The following is a 24,315-nucleotide window of genomic DNA, read 5'->3' as shown; positions in this document are numbered from 1 at the left end:
TTCTTCAGGTAACTCCCATTTCTATTCCCATATGAATAGTATGTTCCTAGTGCTCTGCCTAGTTTAGTGTATGCTGTGTTACTGCTGCCCTTATCATTTCTTATTCTATCTATCTATCTATCTATCTATCTATCTATCTATCTATCTATCTATCTATCTATCTATCTATCTATCTATCTATCTATCTATCTATCTATCTATCTATCTATCTATCTATCATCTTTTCATCCATCCATCTTTTCATCTATCTATCTATCTATCTATCTATCTATCTATCTATCTATCTATCTATCTATCTATCTATCTATCTCCATGTGAACCATGTTTGACACAACTGAACACAATGTCCAGTAAATCCAGTGGGGGTTAACAAATGAACTCTCTACTTTCAAATAAATTAAAATAAAAACAAGTTTAAGTAATATGAAATCAAATTAAATTAACATATGTTTATTTTTATTTTTATTTGTATTTTATTTTATTTTATTTTATTTTATTTTATTTTATTTTATTTTATTTTATTTTATTTTATTAAAATGCAGGCAGTGTGGTGTGCAGTGAAGGCTGTGGGATGCAGCGCTGCCATTGGCTGCCTCCCGCCTGTATAAAGAGCCGCAGTGGCAAATTCAATCAGTTCAACTGCGGGCATCCTTGTAGCGCGCGGCACCGGGACGCACGGAAACGCGTGGACCTTCCCCCTCCCCTCTCTTTTTCTTCTTCTTCCAACTCGTGCTTTTTTTTGAGCGATTTCTGGAGTTTTTTTCTGGCATCATGAAGGAAAGGAGAAACGCTCAGCCGCTGGTGGTGAGGTGTAAACTGGTTCTGGTGGGAGACGTTCAATGCGGAAAAACGGCGATGTTGCAAGTCCTGGCGAAGGATTGTTACCCCGAGGTGAGGTGTGATGAGGATTTTATTTTTAATTTTATTCATACAGCTATACATATATATATATTTAAAAAATAAAGCATAAATGTGTGAATCCTGTTCAGATCGATGTGTTGTCATGAAGTCTCTGAATGTTTCAAGGAGGGAAGGGGGACGCCCCCCCCCCCACACCCTCCACCGCCTCCCTTGCAGCTAGTTACAGTTTTCATGCGAAAAAAAAAAAAAAAGAAAAAAATACTTCTTCTAAATTGCATCGGCTTCTACTGTTTTATTTTCAAAAAAAAAAAAAAAGCAAACGGCTCATTTAGAAGCAACCCCTTCCCCTTTCCCCTGCACATCACACCCCCCTAGCCTGCACTGTAGTGTTTCCCTCGGGCTGCAGCGATTAAAATGATTAATTGATCCGCATTCCCTCGCTGTTTGTACTCGGTTTATTATTCAAAATCAACAGATATTTCCCGTTGCGGTAAAAAAAAGAAAAAAAAAAAACAATGGATAGCTTTCTTTCCAGCTATTTATTGGCAGACACCTCTCCTCTGATGGCAGCATGTTGCTGGTTGTGTGTGTGTGTGTGTGTGTGTGTGTCCACCTCTTGCAGACCTACGTGCCCACTGTGTTTGAAAACTACACAGCATGTCTGGAGCTGGAGGAGCAGAGAGTGGAGCTGAGTCTGTGGGACACTTCAGGTGAGCGCTCACCTTTTTCACCCTGACACTTTCCATGCGAGGGGATGTGCTTTGAATGTGACGTGCAAACAAGATATGCACCATTTGTTCCCTGGAAATTCCTCCCGTAGATTCAAATGTCCATATTTTCCTTCAGGTAATGACTGTCGATGGCGGCGTCAAGTTACATAAACCCTGAAAGGTGGAGGGGTGGGGGTGGGGGCTTATTTAAAGCGCCTGTTGCTGTAAAAAAAGATATTTAAAATGAGCATTTTGCAGTTATCTTTGGAGTTGCCCAAATGTCAGCTGATGAATTTCTACGCTTGCATGTGGCAGGAATTGATGGATCTCAAACGCATCCACTGCAGCATTCCTGTATCTGATGTTAAATCCAGCCTGAGAGGGAGTGATTATTACGCATCGCTGCTTGAATTTTTTTTTTATTGTTTTTTTTTTTTTTTTTTTTCCCCCCCTGACGTGGAGCATCATATGTTCATTTACGCCGAGCGTGAAAAAGAGGGTCAATGTGTCAGGGTGTGTATCCCTGGGGATCTGCCACTCACTGGCTTGACCTGAATATTATGAACACGGGTCTGCAGCACCTGTTTGATTCCTCCCTCGCTCGCCGCACGCCGGTCCTTTCACTCGGCCCGCGACGCCGTCCGTTCAAATGAGCACCGGGTCACGGTGGCGGAGAAACAACGGCAGGTGTGTGTGTGTTTGCCTGTGCAACAGCCTTTATGTAACACACCCGCCGGTGCCAGATGATGCACTTTCTTGTCTGATATTTTTCTCTTATTATTGAAAAGCATCAATAGGAATGTGGTCCGTTAATTCCCTTCTCAGACCAAAATCCTGGGGTTTTAATCCCAGACTATGGACCTTTGGCAAGGCCAGCAGGAGTGGGACCGGTGCCGGGCGATGGAGGGTGCTGCACAGATAGGAAGGTTTGGGGTTTTTTTGTTTTTTTTTTAATTTTTTTTCTTGGCACAGACAGACACATGGCAGCTCAGAAACTCCAGTGACCTGCATTTGCCTCCATATGCTGCCTCAGGTCAGCCACTCTAACAACATGATGCAGGGGATTAAGACTGAATAGGAGCACCGAGCCGCCCCTTTCTCACTTAACCAGTGACTCTGACGGGTTTCTTCTTTACTCTCTGTTACTTTTTGAGCTCTTTTCACCTTTGAATCCGTCAGCGTCGCTGCTCGGCTCCGTATTTGTATCCCTAAGTGCCGTACATTCGCCATTACTGACACACCCCTTCCTTTCATCAGTCTCCTGCTGATTTGGCTCAGTTGGGTTTTTATCAGGAGGAGCCAAAACATGCTGGGATAGAGGAAAAAATAAGGAGCGGGGTTAAATAAATGTGTAGCGCTTTTTTTTCCAGATAGCATTGATCTCAAAGTAATCAATTGCATTTTATTTTAAACAGGTTCAGAAGTTACATAACAGCCCCCCGCCCACACACACACACACACACACACACACACAGACAGAGGTTTTCCTCACTAATGGCTCTCAAAGAATCGTCCCCAGCTTTCTGGCGATGGGCTGCAGCCCAGCAGGCACAAGAGTTATTCATATGTCATAGCTTCACCTGTTCTTATTGTTTTTTTATTTCTAATTTTGAGGAGTTGTGTCACTGCAGCTCCTCTTCACTGAAGGGTTCTCCTCATTATCAAGACTTCCCTCCATTGATTTGTCTGACCTGATCTCCAGCTCCTCGCTGCAGGCGCCTCCTTCTCCGAGCCCTGCCATGGATTCACAGACAAAAATCAATCCTTTGCTTTAATCAGCCCGGTTTGATCGCGGATATGGGGAAGAGGGGGGGCGAATATCCACCGCCTATAACTCATGAATAGTGACTTAAGAATCTTGTTATTGTGTAAGTCGGTAATTTATTTGAGGTTGAAGGATATTGCTGATAAAGCCTTTGAGTATGAGATGATACTGTATATATTATCTCTTGTCTGACCCATGAATGGGATGGATCTGGAACAAATTCAGTATCCATCTATGCTAATAGGAAACTCAGTGTAAGACAGGCAGGATTAATAGACAATAATGATATTAACATTTTACCACTTGTTTTGAATTGTTTCTCTTAAGCGAGATGTAATAATGTGGCATTTTTCCATAAAGTGGCCTTATATGGTTTCGGAGCACCAGGTGAAGTGGCTATATAGCTATACATGTACATTGACATATATAGTATATATATGTGTTTGTGTAAATGAGGCCTTATATGGTTTCGGAGCACCAGGTGAAGTGGCTATGTACATTGACATATATAGTATATATATATATAGATGTGTTTTTGTGTAAATGAGGCTTTGGTTTCTGTGACAAATTTTTAGATGCTAAAAATACTTTACACTTAATTACTTTACTCCCATGCTGTTAATAGTCGTTAGGGTTAAAATCCATTCCTTAACCCTAGTTTTATTTTCATGCCTTCTTTTTTTCAAGATTTTAGTCCCATGCAAAACTTTAATTAAACATATGCTGATGTGCAATAAATTATGGTTTCTAACATTCATCGAATTGGCTCATCAGCATTCTGTCAACGATGGCTCGCAGACAGATGGTCCATTACGAGAGATTTCGAAAATTACGATTAGTCTCCTCCGTGCCGCGTGTCACTCTGAGGCGCAGTGTGTTGGCTTGACCGGCGTAGAAACGCCCTCATGCGTACCAGCGGACACGTTTCCGGCGTCGTACAGTTTATATAACTATATTATCTCCCAATCCGTGACTGCAGTGAAGGCAGCGCCGCTCCCAGCTGGCTGAGCGTGGGTGGAGGGGCAGGGCTGCTCTCCTCCCCAAATCTGTGAATCATCCCATCTTTCGATCATTAATCTGTCTGACCCCTACATTTTTGCTGTCAGAGAGGAGTCTGCGCGCTAATGATGAAGAGGAACCCACTTTTTGCAGACATGCGCAGAAAATACACCCACACTCTCACCCCCGTGCACGTTATTTCCCCCCCATCCCCCACCTGTACGCGCCGCTGTAGTCCCGTTGTCTCGGGAAGGCGAGGCCTACTTCTCCATTGGCCCAATTTCCACGCCGGCACTTCGCTTCAGGCGCCGCACCAACGAGACGGCTTGGAATCGTGCTCCACCGCAGGAATTTTGGTTATGATGGTTTATTTCCTCCCGTTCCCCGTTTAGTCGGGCTCGTTCTCCGCATTTCATGCCTCAGAAACTCTCCATCTGTTGTGGAGGGATGCCGTTGTGGCAAAGAAAGACGGAGACGGGCCTCATTTGCTGACCGCGTGTGCGTTTGTCAGCCGAACCCCTCCGTCTCGTTACGGCGGGGAAAGCAGGTGACGTTCACGCTTTCACTCCTCTTCGCTTCCACGATTTTTTTTTTTTTTTTTTTTTTTTTTTTCGCGCCATAACATAAACAGCTAAAGGCAGAATCCTGATGGGCTTGTTCTGCCCGAGCCAAATAGAGTGTAGTACTCGAAAATAGCATCTCTTTGTTTGGTTGGTTTTGTGCATTAAATATATATCAGAATATTTAGAAGCTGCTTTTTTTTTTTTCAATTCTGACCATTTTAGACTGAAGAAAAATTTACTTCCCTTTGAATTTACCTGTTTGTCAAACAGTTACAAGTTGATGCGTTTTCAGTTGACAGAAAACGACAAGATATTCATTTCCCAGCTCTGTCAATTTTCTAGTTTTCATTTTAAGGCCATTTCTTTCTCATTTCCCTGCGGCTCCTTGACAATTTTAGCAATCCACTAGTCGATCTACGCTTATTCCACCGTCATTCATTTGTTATCTATATTATTCAACGGAGGGGAACTAGTAGCTCGTTGGGTTCACCTCGGAAGGCAAACAACCATTTATTCCCTGAGTCACACATCTGGGTCACGTAGGGTCTCGTGTGGCCTTCCTGCGTGTTTTTGGACTGCTTATGTGTGAGGAAAACCCTGTGGAAACTGAAGAACTTGGAGGAAACCCATGCAGACACGGGGAGAACGTGCAAATCGCACCAGGCAAATCGCAAATCTTGCTGTGAGGCTCCAGCGTTAACCACTGCGCTGCCTTGCCACACCTTTTTTCTGTCACTTTGAACAATTCTTTTGATACATTCATGCAGATTTTGTGGTAATTTCTTGATTTAAGTACATTTCTCCAATAGTTTGGGTTCACAAAAATTGCCCCTCATAAATGGCATCTTGCTCTGATATCATATTCGGCGGTACAAACACTGGTGGAATTGTGCATGATAATTTTTACTGAAATAAGAATCCAAAGTTGCTTTGTCTTTGTTATACATGGAGGTGTTGCCTCCCCCAAGTAGAGGGATACAAAAAGGGAACCTGAGATAGATGTCCCTCTATTCTCCTCTCCTCCTGGCGGATAAAGTAATTTGTCACCTTTAATTGCGGGAGCTCTCGGACCCCCCGTGTCGCCTTCCATCGATCCGTGCATTCACATCAGTGGTCATTTAATGCGAACTCACACCCGGGTTTCCCGGCCGTGCGATTACCCCTTGCAGGAGAATTAAAGAGCGGTCTGTGTCTGACCTTCCTATGAGATACCTCGCTGCTGTGAAAACACAAACACGCACGCACACACACACACACACAGTCACTCGAGCAGACTCATCATCCCAACGGTGCTAATTGTTTTGAATTTAATGTGTGTCAGTTTTCACAGTAAGCAAACACAGAGTCGTCTCGCGGATGAGTGTCGTCTTTTTTTTTTCTACTCGGGTCCCAGGTGTAAATGGAGTTAAAAGCAATAATTTAATATGCGTTCCTGAGGCGTCGGCATCTGATGTCACTGTAAAAACATAGACATACAAATCGTACTTAATCCATGTTATTACTAGTTAACAGAAGACAAATGTGATTTTTTTTTTTTTTTTTTTTTTTTACTCAAAATACACACAAGCAGAGTTAAGATATAACAAGTGTTAGTCTTTGTTCTTCAACAGCAATGTTTACTCTCCTCAGGACATTGAGCCCGGAGGAATTTCATCACAGCTTGTCATTATTCTACTCACAGAGCCCGGCAGCTGGCAAATTTAGTTTTACCCTTTGATAATGCGGAAAAATCATTAAGTATTCATGAAAGTGATCTATATGCACACATTCGCGTGGTGTGTGCTTTCTTTTTTTTTGCGCGCGCGTTTTCTCCCTATGCACGGGCTCTCGACAGTGCAAATCAATTAGGATGATTGTGTATCGTCTAATGAGCGATTACATAGATTGGTTTTGTTATCTGCGGCTTTGCGAAGGGAAGACCGAGTCCCCTCTCAGATTCGCGCGGAGCCCGAGGTAAACATGTTAATCCCGTTGAGTTGTTCCTCTTCTCTTTCAACTCGTGATACATTGTGTTCACCTCCTGGCTGTTGCCACATTTAAAAAAAAAAAAAAAAAAAAAAAAAAAGGTGCAGTGTTTGTTTGTTGCAGAACAGAGGAATATCCCCAACAGTGAGTGGGTGGGCAGTGTGTGGTGTAAAATGATTGATTGGCAGTTAAGGAAAGTCGAGGTGGGAGGAGTGCCTGATGTAGATGGTGGGTTCCAAGGCTGTTGCTGTGGTAACAGAAAGACTGGAAGTATTGCGCGCCGAGCGGAGGATTTTTGGGGGGGTGGGTGGCTTACTTAAGGATTCTGAGCATGAGTGGGAGCGTCTGCCAACCCCACCATTCCACTTGCGTAATCTACTGCAAGAGAAGATCAATGAGGATTTAGTTCTTGATTGTCATCTTCTCTCCCTCTGAAATGCCACCAAAAGATATAGGAGTAGGAAAGGGGCAGTTTCAGGGACAGCAATGTGAGGCTCAGCGGGGGAAGTGATACCCATTTCACATAATCCCTGCAGCTGTATCCTCCTGCGATGCAATTCTACTGCCTGTTCACCATTTCTCCCCCCCGACCAACCGCCTGCTGGATAAAAAGAATACCTCACCGCACTTTCGCTTGAAATCAAATTGTGACAAGCCTGAATCACAAAGGCAAAAACATTTTTCGATGCAAATTCCTACTTTGGGAAAAAAAAGAAGCTCTTCTTTCATCATGCCTCACCAGAGACATTTTTTGAGTATCTATTCAGTGTTTTAAAATTGCGACCGGATTCCTATTAAATGTTTGTATCGGCACCTGACTGCTCTATTGCTAGTCACACTTAACACTTAATAAGTTAATAGATGGAAATCCAGTTATGTAATAACCTTGCCGTAAATGTCCAAGCGCTAAGTAGTTAATTATTTTAAACATGTAACATCTATGGAGCTACTTTATCATTTTAAATTAAGTTCTTAAATTGACCTGTAGAGGCGGACAACGATTAAATCCAGCATAAACTCAATGATAAATACAGGATTTTTTTTTTGTCCTGGCTGCAAAAAAAAAAATTATTAAACGGCTTTTTATGTTGTTTTTTTTTTTTTCTTGTTAGGCAAAAATTAGACAGCTTCACACGCCACCCAGCAGTTCATGATGGAGACACACAACCAAAAGTTACTTGTGTCAGATCCTTGTAAGTAATTGTTGTTTTTCTGCTGTCTAAAGGTTCTCCGTACTACGACAATGTGAGGCCCCTGTGCTACAGTGACTCTGATGCGGTTTTGCTGTGTTTTGACATCAGTCGCCCGGATACCGTCGACAGCAGCTTGAAAAAGGTAATTGTTTATGATTTCGCGTGAGTCACACACCTATTGTGTCACATTGTTGATCTCAGCCGTTCTTTCGAATCCCGCTTGCTGATTTCAGGAAATCGCGCTGATGGAAATATTGTGACTTTTCATCCGCAGTGGAAAACCGAGATCCTGGACTTCTGCCCGAGCACGCGCATCCTTCTCATAGGTTGTAAGACCGACCTGCGCACCGACGTCTGCACGCTGATGGAATTGTCCAATCAGAAACAGACTCCGATCACTTACGAGCAGGTGGGTGATAGCGATTTCATGTAAAAAGGTAACGCATCATTTAAAAATGTCTTTTTTTTTCTCATATGGACGAGTCCAAACCACGGGAAACGGCTATTCTATATTTCGCACAGACCATCAGAATGCTTAGTGTTGTTTAATGAAGCAGAATTATGAGTCATTTTTTTTGGGAATCATCAGATAAGAATCCCACAAAGTGAATGAGTTTCCCTTCCATAACCAGGAAAAGAGGGTTTCATTCCCCTAATTTTTAAACTGAAGGAAAGCCCTGTTCACCGTGTGATTTATATTCCAGGGTTCTGCCATGGCCAAGCAGCTGGGTGCAGAAGCGTACCTGGAGTGCTCGGCGTTCACCTCGGAGAAGAGCATCCACAGCGTGTTCCGCACTGCAGCGATGGCCTGCATCAACAAGTTGCAGCCTCTCCCGAAGCCCAGCCCCACCCGCCGCCTCTCTAAAAGACTCCTCCACCTGCCCAGCAAATCGGATTTGCTCTCCTCCACCTTCAAGAAGGAGAAGACCAAGAGCTGCTCGGTCATGTGAGTGGAGATCCCGTGGGTTACAGTCTTCACACGCGACCCCCAGCCCCTGCCTCTTTGGCCTCAGGGGAGGGGGGGTGAGCATTGATGGTTTTATCAGGGCTTCCTGCTGAATCCTTCCCTCACCCCCCTGGAAACCAAACGCCCCTCAGAAGAGGTGGACACCACGCTGTCCACTTGCTCCTGATCCTTTTAGTGCACATCCATCGTCTTCAACAACCGTATCTCTCGCTTTCCGACAAAACAATATCAGTCAAGGTTCGATCACTAACTGCGGTACGGCCGTTTCCGGGCACATGTTGATTTCCGTCCAAAAATTTGAAAATGCGCCACATGTGACGTTTAATCTCGTGATGTTAATGCCTCTCGGACGACTCAATGGATATTTTTCTAAATGCAAAAAAATAAACCTAGCATGAAACCGCCTGGAATTAGCTAACTCCTGCATTTCCCCCCCTCTGTAAAGGTGTGAAATAGCTTGTCGCCGGTGGTCCCGTTTCAGTCCGGGATGTTAGAGGAAGTGGCGGGACAAACTACAGCGAGAGCTATTGCACCGAGAGTTTTGCCCAGCGGCTCGGTGATGAGAAAAGGGGATGTGAGCCGTGAGCGCCGGCGACTGTTTACCCCCCTCCGCGGACGGCCGATGTGCGGCTGTCTTGCCCTGAGTGGGTGGGGAACGGATGACATGCTGCGCGCACGCAAACAATAACGGCAAAAAGCAAAAAAATTCGGTCGCAGGTATCAGCCTTAAGAGTATTCCGGCAGTATTCGGAGCGGACACTTTCAAATTGATGGGAGACAAAAAAAAAACAAAAAAAACGTGCTTGCGTTGTGATCCAGAGCGAGGAAAGGAGAACTACGGAGTGATACTGATGCGGCCGGCTGTTTGGCGGCGTCAGTTTTTAATGTCGTGAGACAAAAGACAAAAAAGAAAAGAACAAAAATCGAGCCGCGAAGGCCTGCTACCGCGGAAGCCGGGGTTTGCAGTTTCAGATGTTCCTCTGAAGATTTGTAGCATCCCGTTGTTGACAGTTTCTCAACAATATTCGAACGGTATTATGCAGTTTTGAGAAATGCCTTTCATAACCCGTACCCAGAAGTCATTGTGATGTTTGACTCCTGTAATACGCCTGCGGATTTCTCTCGTTTTCCAATATTCAATGTAGCACTCCTGATCCGACTCCACTCTTCCGAAACCATCTGTAGGTTTGTGTTTCACACTCTCTCGTTTATCTATTGACCTTAATAAGCAGCGCTTGCCGTAGAATCGAATGTCTACGGGGGCAAAAGTGCAAACCCTTTCCCGAGCTTGAATCTTAAATGGCTTCATGGTTATCCGCGTGTGCAGCATCGATCTCTGTGCTTCTAACCATAAAGCAATAATGATTTAAATGCTTGTGCAAGGTTACCCACGTGGCAATAAAGACACAGCTTAATTATTATTGTCTTGCCGTCGTGCTCCACTGACGTTCCCAAGTAATAGAGCCGAACCATCTTCGCTGTACAAAGAGGCTGCTAATCTGTGTTTTCCCTTCCCTCCTCCACGCAAGTAGGCGCCAGTATATAGAATCGAGCTATCAAAAGATCAGAATAAGGGGAGCGACGACGCCTTCGAGGCGGAGATGCTCGACTTGTCCGTTTTACATCATCTTGATCAAAAGTGGGCGGTTTCATTGAAACGATAACATGTCCGAGGAAGTTGACGGCGAGTTCATTTGTAAAAACGATACATTTTGAAATGTGGAAACAGCAAACGCGGTATAGGATTTGATTTGCAATGTGAGAGCACGGATTAGTTTCAATTCCTATACATTGTTTGGTGTTTGGACAACAAGATAAAAAGGAGGGCGCAATTTGTTTTTATAGATGAACTCTTGATCTGCGGTCAGTTGTACTTGGAAACCTCCAGAAGTCTAATCCTTTAAAAAGGGCTAGGGGGGGGACGATAATAACATGGGACTAAGGAGAACAATTAATCAAAATGCACAGGCTGGCCCTGTCCAAAGAGAGCTATTTTTCCATTTTTTCCAATTCTTTTATTTTGTTTATTTTGATTATTTAATTTCAGGGACTTTTGGAGGGGTGAAGAGGGCGCTGGGTGGAATTTTTTAATTTAATCTAATTTTATTTTATTGGTTGTTATGGTACTCAAGCATCCTGTGTGTCCAAGTGTCGTTTTCCAAAAAAAAAAAAAAAAAAAAAAATCTCCCCTGAGATGGTCAGCGTATCTCGGCGGAGATGTGGGCTGTCCCCCTGGCAGTTGTAGGAAGTTAAAGTGGTGACTTGCACAAAGGTATCCAGTTCATGGTCAGACACACACACACACACACACACACATGCACACACCAAATTCCTCATTGCCTAGCAACAATTCAATGCAGGAAACAGAGAATGGCTCTTCAGCTGTTTGTGCAGACAAGGAGGGTGGCTCACAAGTAGGCATCCCCACATGTCACTGCTGTTATTACAGCATCAATAATGTATTTATTTCCAGGGTTATTTCAAGATGCATCCCTCGATATTTTTATTTTCTTTTCGTTAAGGTTGGGTAGCTGAAGCCAAACCTTCTGAGAACAGATAGATGGGTGGTTCACGGACCATATCAGTTAATATGAAGCCTTTGTGTTGTAGTCAGCCTGTAGTACAATGACGCTGTCAAACCTCTAAGCATGTCCTATAAAAGTTGTATGACTGTACATATCGTCCGTTGTTTTATAATCATTCTAAGACGTCTGCAGGGATGTCACATGGAAATATTGTCGTTGATGTGAATATTTATTTGGTTGCTATTTTTTGCCCTTTTTTGACATGAATATTTGTTTAAAATCTATTTTGGAAATTGAAATTGCTTTGTTTTGGGTTTTTTTGCTGTGTTGAATAAAGCTTGCCCTTGTCTGGCACCATTGATTTCTCTTCTCGTATCTTTACATGCATTGCCGTGAATTTCCTTCACCATGCATATAGAAGTTGTTGTCTGCCTGACTTTGCAAAAATTCAAAACGATCATTATATCGTTGCAGACAATTCACTGGCCTCTTTGCATAAGGTGTCTTCCACCTTTTTACACAACTTTATGATACACAAGATTTGAGTAGTAGTGTTAAAGCAGTAAGTTAACTTCTCTCTATTACAAGTGGAGATCTAGTGACCATTTGTTGGAAATCTTGACTGTAACCCTCTGTTGCTCCGGCTCATCCCCTCATCTGTCTTCAGACACACCGCATCTGGTTGCCGCCAGCTGCAGAGGTGGCCGGAAGCGGCTGGAAGCCAGAACGTGGCCGAGGTGCTGGCAGACTTACCGGCTCAAGAGCCTTGACGCAACCGCCTCCTCCAGTTTCAGACTCCGGTACTTAATCTGCTCTAATGACGCTGAGTGGTGAGCAGCGCCGGCAAATTAAAGTAAATCTAATGCTGGTGTATGACACAGACACTCTTAGCATTTTGTTTCCTTTTTTTTTTTTCTCATATATTTCCTCCGGTCACGCTTGTCATGCGGGGTAAACGTCACCTTTCATACCAGTCATTTAAAATGCAAGACTTCAGATCTTGTATTCTGTTAGCGCTGCGATACTGGACGGTGTGGATTGCATTTACAGCAAAAAACTATCGATTATTTCTCGACTAATTATTCCATGTTTTTTTGCTAGCGGTTAAAAAAAAAGGGGAAAAAACAAACAGTGCAAAGATGAATCATGGGACGTCGTCACCTGAGGTAGAATCTGAAGTTGTACTCACGCACACCGGGGTGTGAGGACATGTAAATGGGCCACATACGCTGCTAGTCTTTCTGAATTAGGCCAACATCTGGACAGGCACGGCGAGTTCATTTGCCCACTCAGCTGTGCTTCGTTCCTCGAGGGCCCGTTGCGGAGAAATGGCACGAAGGCACAGTCCAGTAAGCTTTGAGGAAACGACCGTGCCAAGTCGGTAAGTCTTTGCCATACGCAGGCACATTGGAATGGCTCTTTGTGTCCCGGTCAAATAGTAGGTCACTTTGGCCAAGGATTACCGTGTTGCCATGGACAAAAGCTGGAGAGGAAAGGCATTTACCCACACAAAGCCAATTTAATGGGCTGTAAAGCCCGGTGGATTAATTCTAATTCACACACATTTTCATCTTATTGGATATCAATTTACATTCATAGCCGTGATAACAATATTATCTCGACGCTTAATTTAAAACAATAAAGTTCGAATCTAGTTTGAGGGGCGAAGATACACGATACCTGTATCGGGGAATGGGATGGGATTCGCAATGACAGCTTGGTATAATAAGCCACAGTTCACGCTTTTTTTCGGGGTCTGGGCAACGGCGCACAAAGGGCGCTGTAAGGGAAGGCACACAATCAACAGCCCTCAACGCTGCTGTATAATATTAACATCATGGTCTGAATCCTCAGATGACTCTCTGAAAGGACATAGCTGAAGAATAGCACAGTCCAGAAGTAACCTGTCCCTTTGTGTTTCCCCCCTTTATAGCGGTGTGTTTCAAATCTGTTATGCTCTGCTATGGAAAAAAAAACAAAAAACAAACAGCCAGGATGATACAACAGCTGCGTTCATGAAAAAGACTGCCTGTCACAACTCACATGTTTGGATAGACGATAATCTGAGGTGTCCAGCTCACCGCTCTCTCTCGCTCTCTCTCTCTCTTTCTCTGTCTCTCTCTCTTTCAGACACCACATTCTTTGCTGCAGTGCAGGGCGGCACAAACCATCCAAATCTGCTCACAGAGAGTGGTAACATGTGATAACATAAACACTTGTGTAAAGAGACTTGGACCGTCACTTGGGTGTAGTTGAGTTATAAAGGGTAAACATTGGCCTGTGAACATTTACAGATATCGTATCATATGTTATTGACACAAACTTGAAAAAAACACACATACATAAACCCACCCATTAAAGTGACCTATGCATTCAATTTGTTGGTTGTCACATCACTCAAGATACAAAAACAATTTCTCTACAACATACCTCTTGGTTAAATTACATTTATTTAACAGAGTTTTTTTTTTTTTAGACGTGAAAACTCACACCGAGGCACCAGTATTTCAATGATTTATTGTTCCAACCTGTGGCGTTGCTAAAAGGAATATGACAGTAAAAATAAATTTAGAAAATAACAATAATGTATTAAACAAATGTGAGAAAAACATCTGACTTGCTTCAAGAAATGAGACCATTTTAACCAATTTAACCCCTAAATTATTGTTGTAGTATCTATATATAGTTGTGAAAAGGAATATCCTTTATTTTTCCCACGGCCTGGATGTGTATAGGTTCATGGAAAATCAAGATGGTCCTCCCACATCATTGCTTACATGCTGAAGTCTTTAAATAAAGCCCTCGCCACAAACCGAAAAAAAAAATCCCTTTTTAACCCAGTGCACCTGCTTCTGTCCTGCACAACTAAACATTTGGTTTCTGCTCCTCCATGTGTGACCCCTGACCCTAATCCCCACCCAGAAGCCTGACCTAGTCTATGGCCCCCCTGCAGGTCCCTCTTAACCTCGTGTCTCCCTGGCAGCACCTCCAGTGGACTCAGTCAATGAGGGTAATTGTTCAGTGCTGGATACAATAAACACACTGGTTTCAACTTGGATTTTTAATTTAAGTCAAGAATCAAGACCGCATTCATCAGGATGAGCAAGGGGGGTATCTGTGACACCAGTTGTGCACATTGAGCTGATTTGATGAATTATTATATATTTCAATCCTCCCTCTCTGCTTCATCACCCCTGCCATGTGCTTGTCTAAGCCTATTTCCAATTACATTTGCGGATACAAGTTGATAATAAATAATGATGTGGTTGCTTTTAACATTGTGATTTTCCTGGTTTTATTATTAAGAAGCCTGGTTTTTAAACAGTTGCTGTAAAAAAAACCTTGATTTATTCTTTCGCTGAAATTTTGGATCCAAAAAATTTGAAGGAACGCATAATCGACTGCTTTATGCATTGCGTTTCTTTGTTATCACTGGGTAACTGCACACAAAGGCCAAACCCTGCTCTGCTGTGCACAATGTGACACAGTCTGAGCATGACAGGGTGAGGAGGAGCGATGGGTTGTACCCTAAAGACACGGAAACACAGACAGAAGCCAACAATGTGGATTCAGCAATTGGACATATTCTGTTTGTGTGTGTGTGTGTGTATGTGTGTGTGTGTGTGTGTGTGTGTGTGTGTGTGTGTGTCTACAGAAACCAAAATAGCATGGCAAGATTCAGAACATTGGCTGTAAGCACTGTCCCTTCAGCTGCACCACTGGAGATATTAGCAGGGTCCAGCGCTCTGTCCTTCATGCTAATTCAAAATCCAGATTTGGACAGCAGGGACAGTTATTGCATAAACAAAACACGGTGTGTGGTTTTACCACCATCACTGTATTATTTTTACTCGGGGATCATGTGCATAAACTCTAATTATACACATGTGAACTAATAATCCATGTCTGGCGTTGTAATTCATGGATGGACCTGCGCTGTGAGGCAAATAGGCACATTAGCAACCAGTGCATTCCTCCAAAGAGAGCACCTCTCCATCAGTGATCGGCATGCGTGTGTGCGTGCAGCTGTTGTCCTTAAGGTCCCCGCAGCTATGAAAGTAGTATTATCAGTGAAGGGGGTGGGATGGAAGACGGACAAAGGGGAGGCTGATGCTACTGCAGGCAGCACTCTGCTCATTTTTGTCTCTGCCACTCCTCTTTGGGAAACCATGGCTACAGGGGGGTGGTGTGTGCCTTCGGTGGTTTGAGGGAGTGTGAGGTGTGTGTGTGTGTGTGTGTGTGTGTGTGTGTGTGTGTGTGTGTGTGTGTGTGTGTGTGTGCTCGGGCCAGGATGCATGAAAAAAATAAACAAAAAAGACAGAGGGCCCTCCCATCGTGCAATAACTCTTGCCTCCGGGGGGGTTGGGCAGAAAGCACTCAGTTAAGGTTGAAGCGGGAAGGAAACCTTCACCGTGCGGTGGCTGAATTATAAGCTGACCGTTGAATTATTTCAAAATAAATGAAAAATATGTAATGTTTCCCTCACCGTAAGATGAACACTGGGGTGTTTTGGGGGGGGGGAAACACTGCACAAATCAGTGACAATGATCCATCCTGACAAGGGAGCTCTAAAAGCACAGACAACACACAAGCTCTCTGGGATTGTTCTTGCATGTATGTACTCAAAGAGCGGACTGATGCATGGAGCAAATGTAGATTACATAAGCGCTCCTTTGGGTCTGGGAAGTCTTTCCAGCCTTGTTACCCCCCGGGGGGAAATGATGATCGGACAGACGACCCTTGAGGATTCATATGTGAGGGCTCTCGTCAAAAGAGTTCACATTCGTAAATATGACTGACCGCGATATCGGATATTGATATATGACAGCCAGAGATAACTGGTAAAAATAATCGAGAAAGACCGGCAAGGAAGAGTATCTTATCACTTTTTCTCCCTTCTCTCCATGATCATGAAAACACAGATGATCCTCAGAAATAAAAGAAAAATATTCTTCATACCTTTAAAAATATGGAAAGTAGTTAGAATTAAAGGTGTATTTTTTGTTTTTTATATATAATGCAAGGTATGGTCTAGATCCTGGAATCCATTCTGTTACTATGCAACACGGCCACTCCCCAGATATTCCTTTAGTGGATCTTTATTCCCCCTCTGCCTGTGTCCTCCTTCTCTAAGCTTGTCTCTTTTACTTATAAAAACCTCGATTTCTTTATCCACTCAAGGGGAGGAGGTTCCATTTGCTGAAAACAGACCCGTTTTTTTGTCCGATTGCCCTCCTTTTTTTTTTCTCCTCTGCTGGTGATTGTAGGCAAGAACGCCAACATATAGCCAAATATTCTTGATGTAATAACAGAGGAAATTGAGGTTTAAATTATGTTTAGATATTACCACAAGGCACAAAATCAATAATGTTTATGAAAAATAATTCTAATATTGTGTATACTCTGACTCGGAAGGGGACTGTGAATATGAAAGTGGATGACTCACTGGTTTTCCTGCCATACGAGGACACAGCGGGCAGGTTTACTCACGCATGCACCACCTCTGCTGTAATTGCCTGATTCTTTTTTGTGCTTACTCTCATAAGACGCTATTTGAATTGCAGAGCGAAGTGTTTGTTTCTACATCAGGTGCCGCTGATTCATCTGGTAACTGTAAAATCATAAACGGCATCTTATGTCTTTCTACGTCAACAAACCAAATGTAAGGAAGGTCGTCCATCTCTGAGTATTTTCCCTGTTGTGCACATGCTTTTTACACTGCAATCTGATTTTAGAATTTCAGGAAATACAAACTAAATCCTGATCAGCCAAAAAAACGTTTGTTGTTATTTTGAGTCCGTCCCAATGTAACTCTTCATATATCTTGATGAATTTTTGTGACCTGGTTCATTAGAGCAAAGGGAATCAAGGATTTCTACATGTCAATAATGTTAAATATGAGAATAATATGATGATTTCCGATAATGTAGGTATATTTCTGCAATCAGTGTTGCATCCGACCAGCGATACATCATTTCCTAAACTAACAACAGCCAAAAATCATGACGCATTCTTAAGTGATTATTAGCTCGGCTTGAAAAATAAGAGGTAGAAACAATGGTAAAGTGTAGCATGGTGGCACAGTTATTAGCGCTTTGCACCTCTTAGCAAGACGGTCCCTGGTTAGACTCCTACTGGGCGCCTTTGTGTTCACCGCTTTCCTCCCACAGTTCAAAAACATGCAATAGCTTCATTGGAGACCCTAAATGTCCCCATTGCATGAGAGTGAATGGCTGAATGCCTCAGTATGCGATGTTCTCCATATGGCCTTGAGATGCACGGGTGACCAGTCCAGTGAACCCTGCCTCTCACCCAAATACAGCTGGGATAGTTTCCAGTCCCGTTGCGACCCTGACTGCAGGAGAGTGGCATAAATAAATAATGGATGAATACATGTAAAGAGTAAGTAGTGTTATCAGATTCTGTGCCAGTTTTGTAATGGGCCCACTGGCCCTGAAGTATGATACCGTAGTTGACCCCTGCGAAGGGATTTTTAAAAGCTAATTTCAGGTTATTGCATATTTGGATGAAATTTTTTAAACTTTTTTTGGTTTGTTTTTAATCGTTTTTAAGTTATCACAATGTATTAGATTGTTAAGTACTACAAGACTTCTGATTTTTCACACGCTGAATGAATTGGCCCATAAATCTATAAAAATACTTTTTTTCGTAGAAAAAAAGCACTGTGTCCTTTAGCTTGAAACATGAATAAAAATATTTACACCAGAGGAAAAAAAAAATCCAGAAAGCTATTACAGTTCCTCAGAATGCCAAAAAAAAAAAAAAAAAGCGATATTCACATTTGTAAAACGATCGAAAGGTTGTAGTAGTTGTCAAGACAGCCGACAGTAATTGCTCTTATAGAAGACAAGTCTGGGAAGCGGATGTTCAACACTGAGGATTCGGACGGACAGACTAACAAAGACTTTCCAAGACAGCTGGAAAAATACTTAGCCAGAATCCTATTTCAGCCAGAATCTTGTTTTAGTTCCACTTACTGACTGTTTCTCGGTTGCCTCCAAGGGGGTGTTGCTTCATTTAGACACTTAACATGATAATAGCATCATTCAAATTTGTAATGAGGTCATTACAGGACATTGTCTAGGATCTCTCACAGAGAACAGACAATCGAGCTGCTGTTATCAGAACCGGAGGGTCTGCGTTTTAAAAACGCAGACATGTTCATGTATATCCATGATACCGTCCGGGGCACCCTGTGACAAAAGCAATCGCGGCACGAGCACCCACACACCAACCCCTCACTATGCCGTTCTAAGGCAAACAACCCAAGGCACAGTGAATGAGCATGTCAGCGGTGTGGGCTGACATTCTGTCACACAAAGAGTGTGTAGGGAGGTAGAAGCCTCCTCGGCCTGCCCCTGTCCATTTGCCTAACAGAAGCCCTGAAATGCTCTGGCGTGTCCCGGATCATTTGAATACATTGATCGTGGGGTGCAGAGACTTTACGTAGCAGTCAACTTTGGCATTAAAAAAATGGGAGAAGATATAAAAAGCGCCACGTCTTCAAAGGTTCGAAAAAGTAGGCTAGGTATAGGGGAGTTGATCCTCATTTCAGTGAAGGGAGCATGCCCCACTCCCAGATATACAGGTATGTCTGATTGGGCGCCTTTAGCAGTAGATGATTAGAGGATGAGGAGGCAGGCAGGCAATATGCCAAAGTTCTACCCACAGCCTGAGACACACTAATTAGGGAGCACAGTGGGGAGAGGGGGCGAGAACAACCGCTCTGCATTGTCACATAATGATTTTCTTATCATCTCCAGTACAGGAAACACTGTGCATCTCTCGTCTGACGGGGAGGCACATCTGTGTGTTTCTCGAGAAGCGTCTCCCGGGCCGCTGTCTAGTCGCACCCAGAAACATGAAATCAACAAAGTCTTCCAGCTATTTTCAGACGGCGATGGTGAGCTGCTTAAACAGTGAGCGAAATCATTTGATCGAAATTACGGGAAGCAGACGCAGATTAGATTTAATCCATACAGCGAGTTTATATTTACAGCCATCCGTCTTTTTTCTCCTGATGGATGATTAATCCACCCCACTGTACTGCCCTCTGTAATCATCTATACATATTCATATTTGATTATGTTTTAGTAATTCTTCGCCCCTGTGTCCAGATGTCCATGTGGAAAGCAGGACGTACCTGCAAAGCGTGATAGTCAATTGCAAATCAGAAAATCTGGATCCAAAAGTGAGAGAGCCAGAAAGAGTAATTTTAATTGCATTGCACTTTATTGAAGATAGTTTCAATCACTTATTTAGCAATGCTGAAAAACCATCCTTTGTGAGGAATATCGAAAAATGCAGCCATTTCACAGTATGATACAGTCTCTAATATTTTACTGAACAGTGTGAATTTTGAATTAGCGGACATTATTTTATTTCAAATACTGTGTGTTGCTGGCTCCATTTTCTTCCGCTCGCAGTCCGTTCCGCTATCCTGAATGACAGTTGTTTGTTGTTTTTTTTTAAATTTGTGTTAAAATGACAAATACAAAAAAAAAATACACTGTGCACTTCTGTGCGTCCTTTTTAATTTAAACTGCATTGAACAGAAAGGACTAGCAGATTATCAAAAAGATACACACAATGTAGGACAGATAGTTATTAGGAAACAGAAATGGATGACAGAGGACAAGGGATGATGATGAGAGATGGATGAAATAGACTTATGAAATATGGGAGGAAAAGTGAATGGGGATCGGGGGTGAGACAGAGTGCGGGGGGTGGTGATACAGTTGACCAGATGGGGCCTGCTCTGCTTTATGAAAACGGCAGATGCCCTCAGATTGTTGGCTGCGGAAATGCCTCCAGCCGCGAGAACACAGAAATGCAGAAGACGCCGAGCTTCATAACTCTGCCTCGTGTGCGCTCTTTTCAACAGAAGTACAGTTAAAGATATTGTCTCCGCAAAGAATAACAGCACCTGGGATCGGAATGTCGCTCAGCCATGACGGGGTGAATTGCGAGATTAGAAAACGTACAAAAAGACATGTACTATTTTTAGCAAACAAATGCCTGTTTGGAATACTTGAGTTGCACTCGAGCAGAGGAACATTTATTCATTCGTTCATGATCTGCACAGCTTATCCTGCAGTCATGGTTCACGGGGGCTGCAGCCAATGCTGAGCTGTCATTGGGCGAGAGGCGGCGTACACCCTGGACCGGTCGGAGACGTATGACCATTATTTTGTTTTTGGACTCTGGGATGAAAACCCATGCAGACGGGTGAGAACATGCAAAGTCCACAAAGAAAGACCCGGAGTTGAACCAGGATACTTCTTGCTGTGAAGCAGATGCACTAAGCCCCCGTGCAGCACCGGCGTTTTAATCTGCAATCAAAAAGTCATATTTCAAGTCAGCGTGCTGAAAAAATAACTCGATAAATTAATAAATAAAAAACGACGTCTCTGTGTTGTAGAGGCAATTATGCCGCGGGTGTCGAAACATCCCCGAAAACCGCAGAAACACATGACTCATCGTCTCGGCAGATCCGGTGCTCTTCTCACCGACTTCTGTCCGGTGGGGTTTGGGAGATGCCACAGGACTCCAGGTTAGATGACACAGCTGCAGCCCCATTATCGCTCTCTAGTGGACAAAATGTGCAAAACACACCGAGATTTCAGAGCAATCATTTTAGTCTTGAGAAGCTTCTTTAACACCGCTGTGTTAACTGGGCTCTTATGAAGGCGTACAAATAGCTAAGTGTGTGCGTGCACACACACACACACACACACACACACGCGCGCTTGCTTGTTTTATAATTACGTCGGCTCGTGTCTCGTAGGATATTTTTGTTTGAAATCCCATTTAAAAAGACATGATTTTGAAGGCTTTGAATTCCCACGACGGCATGTAAACAACTGAACAGTTTGTTATATAAATGAATAAATGGTGCAATGACTATTTTCAGTGCTGGGTTTAGTGAATTATTGAGCTCCTCAGGAAGCTGGATGGTGGACCAGACTGACAGGAAATTGGTGTGAGAGACCCATCTTCATAATCTGTTCTGAGAAGAGAGGAGATCTACAACTACTCGCCCCCATTTCCTGTGAAACTCCAGGTGGAGAGACTCCGAAGCACAAAAACGAAGTCACCGAGAGGCCGAGTGAGGGAGCATCACACTGCAGACTTGCTGATGTCGACACAAACCTAAACATCGATATCTTAGCCCCTAATTATTATCACTGCGATAATTATATTATAGCAAATAAAGAAAACATGAAATCACAAAATCCGCAATTTTCCTTGTTTACAGTCCATCGGTGCAGTTCATCAATGTACTCTTCTCCCTGTCCTATCATTTTTTTCTCCTTTTTTTTCTTTTCTACTTCTTCTTCTTTCTTCAAGTGTTTGATATTTCCAGAAAATTTCTCATGTTGAACCTTTAACATCTTAATCAAATATTTGGTTCTGGAATTAGACAATGGCTCTTTGTCCTATGACAATATTTTTGATGGTTTTGATTTTGTCTGTTTTTCTGACTGAGAGCCTCCAACAATAGAAATGCAGTTCAGCCATTCCTTGGAGTCTCTCCTGGATTTATATAGAGACTTTTGGTTGCAGAAGTGCTATCACAGTCTGACTTACAATGATGATATTTGTTCTCCTTGGAAACAAGTGAATCAGCCATTTTCCCTCCCAGAGAATTTTTTTTTCTCTCAGTGCAGTCCAATACAGACTTTTTGGTTTCACTTTGCTGCTGGTCCAATTTTCTCTTTTGAGGTTCTTTTTACTTCCTCTTAAGGTTCAGGGCTCGCTGCTCTACAGCCTTCATGTTGTTCGGCATGTTCACACAACTTCTGCTCTGGTAATGGTCATGTACAAGTCTGGCTGAATCCTGGACCAGCTTCATGAACTTTAGATTTTCTCTCAACTGACCAGGTTGTTCATCATTACTGCATTCTGGGAAATCTGTTTCTGAAATCTGACCTGCTGCTGCCAGAGCAGGACCAAGATTCTGTCAACGGTCGCAACATCCATTCCATCTCCACCGTCTCCTCTCAGTGGTCCAATGACCGTCCAACTCAGAGTAGTCTTAATGACATTGTCTACACTGCAGGTGACTTGCAGTGGTTTCTGTGCCTTTGGTACATTGGTTCCAATCAACAGCTCAATTTTGGGGTCACTCTCTAGTAAGTGAACATCTCCTAAGTGTGGCTACTTCTGAAAATCCTTTTGACACAGAATATTTCCCTCATGCATTGGCATACACTACTGGGTATAGGTGTTGGGCAAATCACAGTATGTCTCCCCATCTCACAGCTAAGAACAACCTTCCTCTGACTAATTGTCCTTTTTCCTGAGAGGCTGAGCCTGTTTATGAGGTTTACTTTGCAGAAAACAGCAGTACTAACATAATCCAAGAGGGCATGAGTAACCAGTTACTTTTCTTGGATTTAATCTGCACTTGAACACTCGGAAGCTTGCAGTCACCAACTCCAGTGAGTCCACTGCAGTGCTTGGCTCTCTCTCTGTCACTGGATCCTTTTCCTTTGAGTGGCTGCAAAACATCATGGGGTGTTTCAAACTGCACACTTTACATGAGAGTGGCTTTCAACGGTCCTTGGTGACGTGTCGTATACACAAACAACCAAAGCACACTCCCTTTTTCCCTCATGCGATCGTCTCAGCGTGAACCCTTTCCTCCAATCGAGAGCAAAACTTAAAAGTGTATCCCTCCTCACAAAACAGAGTTTCCTGATTGATGAGATTCGTGTCTGGTCTCCTTCCCTTTGTTTCAGAGTAACTCTTCTCTCTGGTAGTCACAGTTGTGGCAAAACTACTTCCTTTTGGTGAAGATCTAGGTTTCGAGCTGGTTCGATTCGTGCCTCTGTTTAATGGTAGTAATGCATCTTGAATGTCCCCAAACGCCGGGTACGTTAGAATCCTTGCTTGGCTTTCGATGAATGAAAATATTATTGAGCGTATGCTGCTGAGTACGCCTCTCTTGTATTTCACGAGCAGTTGTCCTCCAACAATCTCTTCGTTTGTAAGACAGCTTTTTTACTATTGTCACCATATATAGCAGGCATATCCATTTCAAGCATGTACTGCACTTTGTTCATCGCATTCGATCGGCCTCTAAGAAATAAGCTGTAGTCTTGGAGGCCCTTACCTTCCTCAATGACAATGACTTATTCAAATAAGAAGCTGTGACCTTTTGTTTGTCTCCAAAATGTTCCTGTCGTAGGATTTTAGCCTGAGCATAGCCCTTGGCTGGATCCATATGTTGGCAGCTTCTTTCAAGGTCCCTTGGACGACCTCTGGTGAATTGCTCAAGGAAGTACAGGCAATCACTAGAAGTGTTGGACTTGCTTTCAACACTATTTTCAAAGGCTCTCATAAATATATGATACTGCGATGGATCACCATCAAAGACCTGAATATCTCTTTTGGGCAGGGATGAAAGTTGCTGCTGTTGTATCAACACCGACGTTATTTCATTCTGCCTTTTCAGAATATCAAAAACCTTGTTTTTCTCCCCATTGCCTACTGAAACTTTAGCATTGAGATTGGTCCCATGTTGCATCAGATCATTCTGGGCGCTGTATTGAGGATGTACTGGGCTCGGGTAGGTGGCGCTTTCAAGTAGGAGGCTGAAAGCGAGCAGCGTTGGTCCACTTATTGGATTTAGGCCTCGTCACCTGATCGCCGACTGGGATTTCTGATTGCTGTTCAAGTGTTTCCAGCCATTGAGGAATGAATGGGGTGACATCGATATTGAACTTCGTTTATGCTTGTTC

At 43.2% G+C, this 24,315-nt stretch overlaps 1 protein-coding gene across 1 annotated transcript; it reads left to right on the top strand.

Annotated features, from left to right (window-relative positions):
• The first annotated feature begins 632 nt into the window (after positions 1-632).
• On the top strand, positions 633-9,046 carry rnd1b (Rho family GTPase 1b). Its single transcript, XM_086141179.1, has 5 exons — positions 633-891; positions 1,484-1,571; positions 8,089-8,198; positions 8,331-8,465; positions 8,761-9,046. Exons 1-5 carry the CDS (start codon positions 772-774, stop codon positions 9,004-9,006), a joined length of 699 nt encoding a protein of 232 aa, XP_085997305.1. The 5' UTR covers positions 633-771; the 3' UTR covers positions 9,007-9,046.
• Positions 9,047-24,315: the final 15,269 nt, after the last annotated feature.

Source organism: Fistularia commersonii, chromosome 34 (assembly GCF_037954325.1).
Source record: "Fistularia commersonii isolate RoL2024-O1a breed Wild chromosome 34, RoL_Fcom_v1.0, whole genome shotgun sequence".
NCBI classification, from domain to species: Eukaryota; Metazoa; Chordata; class Actinopteri; order Syngnathiformes; family Fistulariidae; genus Fistularia; species Fistularia commersonii.
The sequence above is the reverse complement of the archived record's forward strand: the minus strand, read 5'-3'. Positions and strand labels throughout refer to the sequence as shown.

Coding starts and splice junctions, on each gene's coding strand:
- rnd1b (XM_086141179.1), top strand. CDS start 772: ATGAAGGAAAGGAGAAACGCTCAGCCGCTGGTGGTGAGGTGTAAACTG. Junction 1,572..8,088: donor GAGTCTGTGGGACACTTCAG/GTGAGCGCTCAC, acceptor TGCTGTCTAAAG/GTTCTCCGTACTACGACAAT. Junction 8,466..8,760: donor CTCCGATCACTTACGAGCAG/GTGGGTGATAGC, acceptor TTTATATTCCAG/GGTTCTGCCATGGCCAAGCA.